Raw genomic sequence first — 12,114 nt, forward strand, 5'->3', positions numbered from 1 at the left:
TCTCCTCTGCCGGCAAAAGTCGATTATGCGCGTCCTCCAAAAAAGAAATTAGCCTCCCTGTATCTTAGGGAGGAATGAGTGGTTTGTGTAACAACAAACCACTCATTGGACAGGGCTGCACACTTTGTGATGTTAGCTCCTCTTTGGCCTGGGACAATCCATGGTTGCTCTCTGTCCAATCCTATTTCTTCCGCTGTGGCCTGTTGAGCTCAGCTTCATCCAAAATTATGAATGCATGTGCAGTTTGCCAGGCTAATATCTCCATTGCTCTCTAAGATACAGTACATCCATTTATTTCTATAACCTTATACTATACTGTACATAGGTTTGTATGTAACCTGTTTTGTTATAGAAGAGACAGACTTTCAAATATACATTGATACCATGGGTTCCATCATACGCTCACTGTTTCTTTCAAAGGCTACATAGTACAGCTGCCTCATCCTTATTTTATGTTCCTCTAGGACTCTGGCAGTTGTCTTTGTTCTGACGTTATTCACATTCCCAAAAGCGATTACGGTCTGCCAGCACTCTGTTCCGGATTCCCCACAGTGTTATTCCATTGTTTGTCAACACTGACAATTTGTTGCACATCTTAAAAATATTCTGCCTCTGCATCCTGTGGGAGGCAACTCTTGGATCTTTATGTACACCGCAATACATTTCAAACTGTAAACATACAGTATTGTGCAATAGATGTGGAGTTCAAAACACCTGACCTGTTGTTGTTTTTTGCCTGACAATCCTTACTATTGATACAATGCCACAGATTAGCCTTGAACCAGCATCTCACACACAAAAAAAAACATCACAGTCAATAATTGTGGCTCGTATGTGATAAGAGACCACCGCTCTTGGTCTTCTTTGTCCTCCACGCCTCACTGCCATGTTCCTTGTCCTTGGTTCATATGTCCAAACAAATCAGTTTGAACCTTTTTTCATGTTCGGTAACAACAGACTTTGAGGCTTTCAGCTGAAATGTAAGTTTGTTTTTTATTTTGTATTGCAAATATTTCACTAGGATTGTCTCTATTTTTTGAATATGGTTACTGCAGAAATGCACCACATTTGTGCTGCAAATTGTTCTGTGCATGCCAATATTTAAAATCTAATATTGGGTAATATGAGATTAATTATTCTGTTTTAAAAGTTTTTTAATTTTTTCAATCTTTGAATTCATGGTGAATACTTGAATTGGTCATGAATTTGTCCCTTTTCAAGATTTATTTACCCTCAAATTCAGTGATTATATTTTTTAATTTAGCTTTCCTTTTTATTGCAGTGTGTTCTGTTCATCCTGTTTTGACTGTGCTGCAAATATACTTGTGTTTTGCATGTGAGATCTTACACATAGTTACACATTTTTAGTCATAATAACAGTGAGACAACAGTGTCACCATTAGATCTAACTGGAAATTACAGCATAAAGCATCAAACCTCCCGGGGGACGACAAGAAAAAAGAAATAAAATAACCATGTAACAAGTTTTTTTTTTTTACTTTCTGACACTAGAGTATTGTTAAAGTACTTTGATGAATACTAAGGAGCTGGAGACTTAAATGGGGAAAAATATGAATTGGACGATGTAAATAGTCCCAGGTCTCTAACAAGCAGAGGTAAATGTTTAATTCCTGGACTCACATTTTACCAGCGCCTGGTGCCTGGTGAATTTACTCCCTGCTCTCATCCACTAGCGTGGTTAAATACAGAGGTACATATAACATGGAAGTAGATTTTGTCTTTACTCACTAAAGTTTTTTTTAACGGTGAATGCAGTATATTTTCCTGTATATAGGGAAAAGTCAAGTCAAAGCAGGCCTTTTTAAGACCAAAGAAACAGTGCGTTTCACACTGGTTTGGGCAAAGCAAACAGACCATTAGTGAGAAAGCACTTTTAGGAGAGTTGGTAGAGTAGGAGGAATTCAGCACTGGCCGGTGTTCTTGGCTGCAACTGACATGTCAGATGTCTTTTAGAGGAAAAGTTTGTGGAAGAAGTCAGCATCTGTGGGCGGCTTTACATCGGGTTTCTCCTTCGCCGAGGATAATTGACAGTGAGTCACTCACTCTGCAGCGTGGGCAACAAACCTAAAGAGATCTCTTGACTGAGATGAGGTGGAAGAGAAAGAGATCATGATGTTGTCAGATGTATTGACACTTTACAGCTCACAATATATGATGGTTGACTAACTTTAAACCAGTTAGTTCCTATACAGTAGCAGGCTGCCGCTGAGTTTCTGAGATATATTTTCTTAATTAAAAGTTATCCACTTGTGAGTAGAATAAAGCTTCCACCATGAGGACAGATGAATAAAAAGTCAGTAAAACTTGAATTAAAGTTTTTATCTCATTTTTAACTACATACCTGAATACTCTTCCCCCAGTCCTTGCATAGTAGGTATTCGCAGGTATAAAATCTGGGGACAACACTGAATTTTTGGAATGTTTTGGTCGAAAGTTTACAGAAAACTGGCTGAAAGCTTTGCATGCAATCTTCTGTACATCAATGTCAGTAAAAGTTTTGTTTGCCTCAGCACAATCGAATGTTTAACTGGTGATGTTGTCTACTGTAAGTGCGGGGCACTATTACAATATTTACTCTGTTGCAATGTCTAATTTTATTATTTTATGCAGTTGATGCATTTCACCTGCTTCTTCAGATTCAAAGCAGAAAAATGTCACTGGTTTGCAGGGATGACACTATTACAACTCTAGACTTGCATTGGTTGTATTAACTAAATTTGAACTCAACAAGATGAATATGAAATGACTGTATTAACTTGGCCCCATCTACACTTAATCTCCTAAGATTTAATTTTAAACCAACAATTTTGCTGTCTGTATTTTGCATTAGAAGCAAGTGAAATACATAATTTAAAATAAAAACACCCAAACAAATTGCATTTTTAAATGTGGATAGGAAATATAATGAGTTTTTTCATATGAATCATGAATACTTCATGGGTATTTGGTGCCTGGTGCATTTTTTTTTTAGGTTGGAGTTCCTATGTACAAAAAAACTGAGAAAAAAAACTGAAATGCCAACACTGTAATGGAGACTTCTTTAATTTTGCCTAAATTCCTGTATTGGACTATATTACTCAAAAAAAAGGTAACACTTAAATCACAAATCAGATCTTCCTGAATTATTTAATCAACTTGAAAAAAATTACTGATGTTAATTGTAAAGTTGTTGAAAACAAAATGGCATAACAACGGTCAATGGAAACCGTTGGTGGATTCGGGGGTGGATTCAGGCCACAGCACATTAAATATTGCTGCCACAATGAATTGTGGGGCGTGTACTACTCCTTTCTTTTCGCATAAGAAAGTTCAGGGTGAGGTCGAATTGTCATTTGGCTTAGGATGTTTCCAAAATCTAAAAGTATTTGATGAGCCATGATAAGAGCTGTTTGGATTCTCTAAATGCATAGGAAAGGAGCTTCAATGCTTCCTGTCATATCTCCCTTAACATAGGGTACACTGGACCTTCCCATGCGAAAGGAAAGTATATATAGACGCCCCACAATTCATTGTGGCAGTGGCATTTAATGACATCGCTGATCACCATCTCCATAAGCTTAACATACTAACTATGCATAAGTAACTCATACAACCCCCTCCAAATCACTGATCTATCTAAAAATGTGTAACATACAAATTATTAGTACTAGTCATGTGAACAAACATGTAAAGCATAAAACATAGCCGTAGAGCATGTACACGTGTACCATTATCACAGCAGACCGTTTGACAGGACAAGCACAGGTGTAATTAGCCACAATAATTGTGACTGCACTGCATTCTGGGTAGCTGGTTGTCTCACTCGGCCATCGTTAACGTTATCAGTTGCACCCGTGCTGTGTCGTTACGCAGGACCCTGGAGCTGAGGCAGCCAAAGGTAAATCAGCCATCATTTAATATTTAACAGTGTCTTTCCTAACCTCGGAACCTCTAGCAGGAGTGTAATCAGCCTGAATAACTGCGAGTACCTGCGTGGGTATGCAGAAGTTCTTTTCACGAGAGGTGAACAATTACAAAATGATTTTCGTCTCTGTGAACTTGCCGGATTGCCATCGCTCCACCCAGTCGGTTCACTGCTAAGGGGCTGGAAGCATCGCTGTTCCCAAAATGATACTTTTCTCTTTTTCTGGCTGTCCGCTTTACATTAAACATCATATTATTTGCAAACACAACTTCGACAACGTCGAATTTGCATAAGCAAGCAACATTAAAGCACCGCGCAGCATTTGGTTGCCACGTTCCTCAGTGCAGATGTGGCTCATCCTCCTTTCTTCCCACCGGAGACTCGCATTAGCTTTGCGACATTTGGCATCCAGGAGAGAGCTTCTCTGTGTAAATCCCTGACAGATCAGCTTTCGCTCTTTAACCCCCCCCCCCCCGTCTCCCATATTTCTTCCTCTGCTTTGTCTGCCTTTGATTCATTTCACTGAGTACATTATACACCAAGATGTCAAAACATCATCAATATGAAAGAGTCTTGAGAGAACCGTGTTTAGATTCTCACTCCTTTTTTCTGAGATTGGGGATTTTGTGCCGGTTGTGTGGAATTTATTGAGCTGATTCTTCAGCGTTGAACTGTGATGCCTGAGCGGTATGTATTTTGGATGCAGCAAAAATGCTGTTCACGGTATGTTGGAATAACGTTCGGTCTCTTGGTACAGATCAATATTTATTCCCGCTTTTTTTCGCAAACTCTAGTTTTAAGAACTGGCTAGAGATGACAGATACACATTAGCCTATACAGCTACAGCTTTGGCTCATTTACAGTATTTCGTAACATCAGTGAGCACTGCCCATATCAAATAAAATTAATTAATTAATTAAACAAATGTATTTTTATCCATAGGTGAGGTATGGTAGTTAATGTCAGTTTGGGACTGACCAACATGAAGAGACAAGTATTGTGACCAGTATTTTCATCGTGATTTAAAGCACAAGCGTGTCCTCAAATTAAAGATACCTGTATCCGTGGTCTACATAGTTTTAAACAAGATCATTCTGAATCAGAAATTCTTTTTCTTCCTACCTGAATAGGATCAAATGGAATAATGCAGCCGTTTGTGGTTGATAGCCTGCAGCGTTCTTTGCATTATTTCATTCATTATTTTTTTCCAGCTGTCAGAACTTTTCAATTTGCTGTATTAAAACGAACCCAAGTTTACAGTTATACGTTATATTGGTGATACACTTGACGACAATCACAGATATTCAGATGTGAACATTCAAAAGTGACTTTACCGTGTCTAGCGGTGTTTGATGTCAAACTGACAACACCCACTGACACACCGCCAAAGGCTCAGCACTGCCGCTGCCTGAGCTGGGATGGTGATTGTTTCGCAGATTGCGTTGTAGACGACCTGCCTCAGGGTGATGAGCATAAAACAACGTTATGATGTGACAACAACCACCAAGCTAGCAGCTACATGAAGGAAACCGATGAGAGTTATCGCCTGGGTTTTGTTTTTTTCTCCACAGAAAACCATTCATGTCCTTCTTTTCTTTTTTTAATCAGTATGATTTAACAGAGCAATGTCTGTTTGTGCAGACACCATGGTGAGAGTGAGCGGCAGGCAACAGAGTTCCCGTATGTTTACCTCGCCATCTCACTGATGTTGAATTTGATAAACTACAATGGAGTTCATTTGTTGTTGATGATGAAATCCCTCCTTGTCGACTTAAACTATCACTTTTGGCGATTTGGATATTAAAAAAGATTAAAGGGGACCTAATTTGCTCATTTCCAGCACAGTTGCAAAAATAAAAATAAAAAATCCTTGTTTGTCTCAAATTGCCCTTTAAGCTCCCCTCCCTGACAGCGCACTGTCTTCTCTTCCCCCGAACATGAAGATCTCACGCTATAAAAGAACCTGGCCATTTCTCACATACATCTGTACATATCTGATTGGACAGCACTAACTTCCGCACCTACAAAGATAGCAGCAGGACATCTCTGTTAGAACAATACTGCATCTATCACCTGCTTTTTGTGTTGCAAAATGTAGTCTTTCAGTCACAGCCCATACATGTTTTTTTAAAGGATAAATATATAAACATTTGACATGATAAAAAGTAAAAACTCTACAGCCCCCCTTTTATTTATTCAGGCCTACTCAGTGTTAACATCTCTGCAAACACATGCCGTGCCCCCATTATCCTACCATATGCACACAGGTGATGCAATGTAGAGTCCAGTCGGTGGTTTCACATTATTCAACTGATCAATTGGCGGTGGTAATATGCCAGGATATGATGCAATAAACCACCAATGGCGGGAAAGAAGCTGCCAGCAATGAAGGCTTTGCAAATGTTGTTGAGAAAGGAGATGCTTTTTTACGTATCTTTTACACCTCAAACATACATTTGTGAGAGACACTAAATGCAACAAGAAACGGGACACTTTTTGAAAAAGGACTGCTTGAAGGAAAATTCATTAGGATATTCTGAATGGCATCCACTCCTAAACTGTGCATCCAAAATCATCATCAAGTATTTTTGAAAGACTAAAGGAAAAAAATATACCCTCGTAATTATTTCAAACTCTATAAGAGCGAGCAGCTCCCTGTCATAGTTGTCTAATTCAATGGCAATTTAACAGTTTTAAAATTTGCACCGCAGCAAGCGCATTCTTTGAAAGAAATTGTAAGCATAATTAACTTGAACCTGTAAATACTCTTGCTCGCTTACCCATGAGAATTGCATTAAATTGAATTCAGAGAAAGCATGGGCAAAGAAACATCTATTAAGTAACAGTAACTGATGAAATTTAATCTTACTGTATGTCACAGTTTTCAAAAAGAAAAGGCAGAGTGTTTGAATCACTTCAGTGACCGACTCTTGCGTCGCTCCAGGTGCATCGAGGACTACAAGCGTGGTCCAGATGGGAGGTCGTGCCTGCCGCTGTCCGAGGCCTGCACTGAGGGAATTGACTGTGGGGAGGCGGTGGATATTCCCGCTAACCAGACGGTGTTCGGGGACCTTTTCTATGGATACAACAACCACACCAAAGAGAGCACGTCCGGACAGATCCTCAAGGCCACTTTCAGGTAAAAAAAACACAAGCTGTGTGTGAAGTGGAGCATGTGGAACATTGTTGTGCCATTTGTAACTCAGCAGGGAGACAGCTTGGCAGGGTTTGGGCCAACGGTGATGATATCCAAAGTAACACGTCCTCAGTCACTTGTCATGCTGTGGATGAAACTGTCAAAAGCCACATTTGGAAATGGATTACGAGTTACAGTTGCGATAGAGACGTAACTTACACCTGCTATGAACATGCAACCTGTATCTGAATAGTGACTGAGAAAACCACATAAATACAATACACACAGAACATGTTGCAATCGAAATGCGATTTGGATTGATCTAATCTCAGGCAGGTGTGAATGCAGCATGTACAGATTGGCCCTTTTTCCAAGATGACAAATCCACCACACATGTTAAAAAAAATCAACGTTGCCTCTTCCCGCTATCTCATGTAAGCCTTGCAAAAACTATAGTTTAGCGAGGGGAAAAAGAGTAGATCCCATATAGCAGTTTTGATTTTGTTCAGCTGGGATGTCTGTGAAGAATTTCAATCATCTAGGTCTTTGGTTATTACAAGGAGACTTGGACTTGGATATAAACATTTGAAGATGTTACAGGCCTCATTCAAAATGAGTCTTTAGTTCTGTCTGACTGATGGGATGATGCACGTTTGTAATATCTGTGGGGTCGTAATCAAAGCCCCTGATGTCACTTGGCTGCTTATTGCTTTTGGGTGTTGGTGCGATAGTCCTCATGTTGTCACATGACACCAAGTCTAAATGGTTGCTAAGTCTCCTGGGAAGGGAGGGAGGAATTAACAGCATTGTTGGCGGGAAATAAGTGAGTCGAGCCATGGATTAGTTTGATGGTAGTTATGTCTTTTGGATGTACGTATTTGTTTTTTAGTCTGTTTGTTGCTGGGTTTGGAAAACAAAGAGATGTAATGCTCGTTGAAGATTGTCCTGAGTTTGTCAGATACTCCATACACGTATAAAATGGCAATTCAGTTGTATTTATTTCCTTATTTGTTCACGACCCTCAGCGTTTAGAAGTGTTCTTCCTGGATCTTGCAGCTGTTTTCATAAATGTCCAGTGGGCGTATCCACAGGCTTTGAGTCCATCCTGCAGACGTTTTGTGCTCCATGTCTGAGGCCTTTTTGCCACATTATCAGCCGGTAAATGATAACCGGTAACTGATAACTAACTGTGTTCCAACGTGTGGTGAAAGTCAAAGAGTACATAACCGTGGCTTGGTGAGGTCTCTCTGAAGGAATTCAGTGCCCTGCTTTCTACTTGTATAGGTTGGACATGCTGGGAGATACTGGTGAGCCCATGACACAGATAGATAGAATAGATAAAATCCATGCTGTACTGAAAAGGGTATTTTCCAGTCATTGCCTACTTTTTCCACCACTGCCATAGTTGGAATGCATGTAATAAAATGTGATTACGTCATCATTGCTTATTCCCCACCTACACTGTTGTCATTGATGTTGCCTCAGTAGCATCCACAGCGAAGTCTAGTTCCCCAGTTGAGGAGTGTTTTATCAGTGGGGTTGTGGTCAGTCCCTTCTGCTGCTGAAATTAATGGGATAATCCTGGTGGGCTATCGGTGCAGCGTTTTTTTCTTCATGAATGCAACACTGATGATAGTCCTGACCTGTGAGACCAACCAATCGACCAGCTGAATGGGAGACTAAAGGCATCCTCTGAAGGATCCTCACTTGTGTTGATTATACTGAATTTAAGTGTGTGAATTAGGATTATCAGAGAACTAAGCACTGTGCAGATGAATAATTTATCTAGGCCTAGTAATATTAATAATTCAGAGCAATACCCAACATCAACTCTTATCATGGACAGAAGGAGTGATGTTTAGCCTACTTCGAGGCGTTGGGTTGGAACTGGCCCCTTTTTTAGTTTGTATCCAAAGTGGTTTGGTGGTGACTCCACTCACAGCTCCCCAGCGATGCGGCCCTCCCGGCGACGCAACAGTCGTCAAGCAACAAGTGTCTTGAAGCGAAGATGCTCGTTCCAGCTGATGGGACAGATGTTCAGGCTGAGGAGGGCTGTTGCACGCAGGCAGACGTTCGGTGAGCTGTACCTTCTCTCTGCAGACTTCTGGGTTCGTTGGTGTTGGATAAACTCTGATAGCTTCACTTCCCTTAACTAGACTTGTGAAATGGTCTTGAGAGTATTTTCATTGGCTTGGTTACAAATCTTCAAAATACTAGCATTTGAGACTTTCTTAAGTACAGCACAACAGAGATTATACACACTTAAGTTCACTTGTTTGGTGCTGAGTTGCAAACTGAGGCTGATCACAGATCAAACCTCACAAACACCAAAACCTCACATAATTAAACATCAATTTAATTAACAAAATGTATTATTTAAAAAAGTATTTTTTCCAGTTTGTTGAGTGTAATGTCAGTCTCCTTTCCATGGCACTTTATTTGGGTTTCCCACAGCTGGACAACCACAAGGGGATTTAAAAAAATTATAATATTAATCAAATAAAATAAAATAAAACACATCCTGTAGTTAATTATATTATCAAATCCAAACATCAGTCTCTCTGTGTTTAAGATGTACCTTTGAGACCTTTAATTATAGGTTGAGAAGCTGAGGAGCATGTCTGGTGTGATTGGGGAAAAATAAGTTATATGGTTAGTTAATGGGTCCAGAGTGTCTGCAAAACTCTAATCAAAACCCACCGTTTGTCACCTACTGGTTTTCATAATGATAAAGAGGTGTCCTCACTACAGGGTTTATATCACACGGCGACAAAATGGAGACAGTTGTACTGAATACACAATCAGGACGTACATGTGTCCTCACGGGTTGTAAAAGCATATCAGATTGAATCAATACTTTTAAAGGTTATTTCACGATGGGGCAAGGTTTTATGGTAGATTTTTTTTTCATGTCAATTCCCCTTCCAATAAAAAATAATAATAGTGATAATAAAGCGTGCCACTGTCTGGGACTGTCCCCAATAAAAATCAAGACATTTCTCCTAATCTCAGGCAAATGCTCTGAGGAGCAGGGATACTAAAATAAACCCAGCCCCCACATCCTAGGAGAGAGTTACAGATATTAAGCCACACACGTTCAAAGATGGACTCTGTCCCTTTCGTAAATTGTCCGGGGTTTGAGTGCTTTGAAGGTGGTTAATTATAACTGTCCACATGCTGCAATCCTTTTCCAATGAACGCAGGAAGCCAGAAGGTTGGCAGAGTCATCTGCGGCGCAGGAATTTAATTTGGGCCGTGCACGGATTCCGCTGCCCAGAGGCAACTCACCCACTCGGGGACCCACCACTGGAGTTGTAGAGGGGGAGGAACGGGTGAAGCGGGAAAGTTAACATCATCGAGAATCTAAACCTAGGATGCTCTGATTTCATTTGGAAGTGCTCGTGAACGGAGAGCGGCGTATTGAGGCAGACCAACTGCTTCCTGTGCAGATGAGGTGGTGGAGGAGGAAGGCAGACTATATTTTGAGGTTAATGCAAGGGCTAATTAGAAGAGATGGCAGCGAATGGATTGAAACTGACCAGGATCCCATGTGCTAAAATTAAACCTCATTGGTCCAGATGAACATTTGTACGTAAAATGAATACAAGTTACGAGAAGAGAACATCCACATCTGAACACTGAAGAGCCCTTGGGAATTCCAGTACGTTGCATTGGAAAGACGGCCCCTGACAATGCAGGTCTAACATTAGGTGATAAATCACTCCCTCAGAAAACTAAATGTCAAATTTAATGTTGCTGAAAATGATTATGGGTCTGGTCAGAATCAAATGGATGTTCAGGTGATAAATGAAGTCCCTATTGTATTTTTGTTAGAATTGTGACTGTATTTGAAAGATTTATGAGATTGCATCCTCCATTATGTCAAGTGGAGTCAGGTGGGGTTACAGTTCAAGTGACACTCCACACATTGTAGATCAAAGGTAGGATCAACTCAGCCTCTGGAAACGGTTCAGCATGTTCTGTGGATTTTTTTTTCAAGTCGGGAGAAAATATCTTGAGTGACTTCACTTCATTAATCCTAACTGGGTTTAGAAATACAATATTTTTGACTGCATTACAAAGTGTTTACCAGACAAGCGAGGTTCAATAGCGCACAATAGAGTTACGCTATTGATAGGGTGGGGGTTGATGCATATCATCAAATCTAAATCCAGTATCACATTGATCCACAGTCTTCCATATCCCCTGAAAGTCAATTTACTCAAGGTTCAGTGTCCAAGATGTGCGAGTACAATTAGAGCTGCAATGACTTTGTCTATTTTTTTGATTGACAGAAAATCAATCAGCAACTTTTTTTTAAACATTGTTTTGTCAGTCTTTTTTAAGATCTTAGATTTGGAAAATTTACAGTAGTGTAATGGCCTCTGGGTCGTTGGACTGCAAAGTATTTCATAACATCAACTTGATATTTTTTTCCGGTGTATAGACCAAAGAGACTTACGGATTAATCAGTGACAAAAATGTTGTTTGCTGCGATGGGCAGCGATATTGCAGTTTTCGGTGGCAGACGAATAAATCACAACCTGAAAGTGAAATGAATGGTATGTAATTTTTCTTCTGAAAGCCTGCTGACTTTTATGGCCTAAATTCCATATCCTCTCACAATTGCCGGGATGCCTGATTCCAGGCTTTTAAGTTGAGAAGGCATACAATATTGACTGAGATCTGATAAGTTTGGCAGTTGATAAAATCCGCTGATGGATGTATTGTGACGCACTAAGCCCTCGGGCACAGACATGTAACAGTAACTCAGCCCTCACATATATTCACATATGCGTCTTTTGGTCTTTTTGTTTTGTCGCTTTTTTTGGTCATTCTGTGTCTCTTAGTTAGCATTTCTTGTTAGAAAGTCAAACAACATCAGTCTGTTCAAGCATGGGCTGCGGCCCAGGGGCTCCTTGAAACTCTGGGCCCCGGGACCCATTAAATAAGCAGTGCATGCATGGGCTAGATTGTTAATTAGCTACAGTTCAAATATGCTGTTTTCACGTTAACCGCCCCCTCTTATAATGCACTTCTTCCCCGAAAGCAT

The 12,114-nt window shown here is 40.2% G+C and overlaps 1 protein-coding gene across 7 annotated transcripts in view; it reads left to right on the forward strand.

The window, feature by feature from the left end:
* Positions 1-12,114, forward strand: part of astn1 (astrotactin 1) — a 344,279-nt gene that overhangs the window by 157,624 nt on the left and 174,541 nt on the right. For all 7 annotated transcript variants that reach the window (XM_035635262.2, XM_047332223.1, XM_047332225.1 and 4 more), the window contains one exon: positions 6,870-7,064. In XM_035635262.2, the coding sequence (XP_035491155.2) occupies positions 6,870-7,064 (195 nt within the window). The remainder of the gene's footprint in view (positions 1-6,869; positions 7,065-12,114) is intronic.

The sequence above is a fragment of the Scophthalmus maximus genome, chromosome 5 (genome assembly GCF_022379125.1).
Source record: "Scophthalmus maximus strain ysfricsl-2021 chromosome 5, ASM2237912v1, whole genome shotgun sequence".
Taxonomy (NCBI): domain Eukaryota; kingdom Metazoa; phylum Chordata; class Actinopteri; order Pleuronectiformes; family Scophthalmidae; genus Scophthalmus; species Scophthalmus maximus.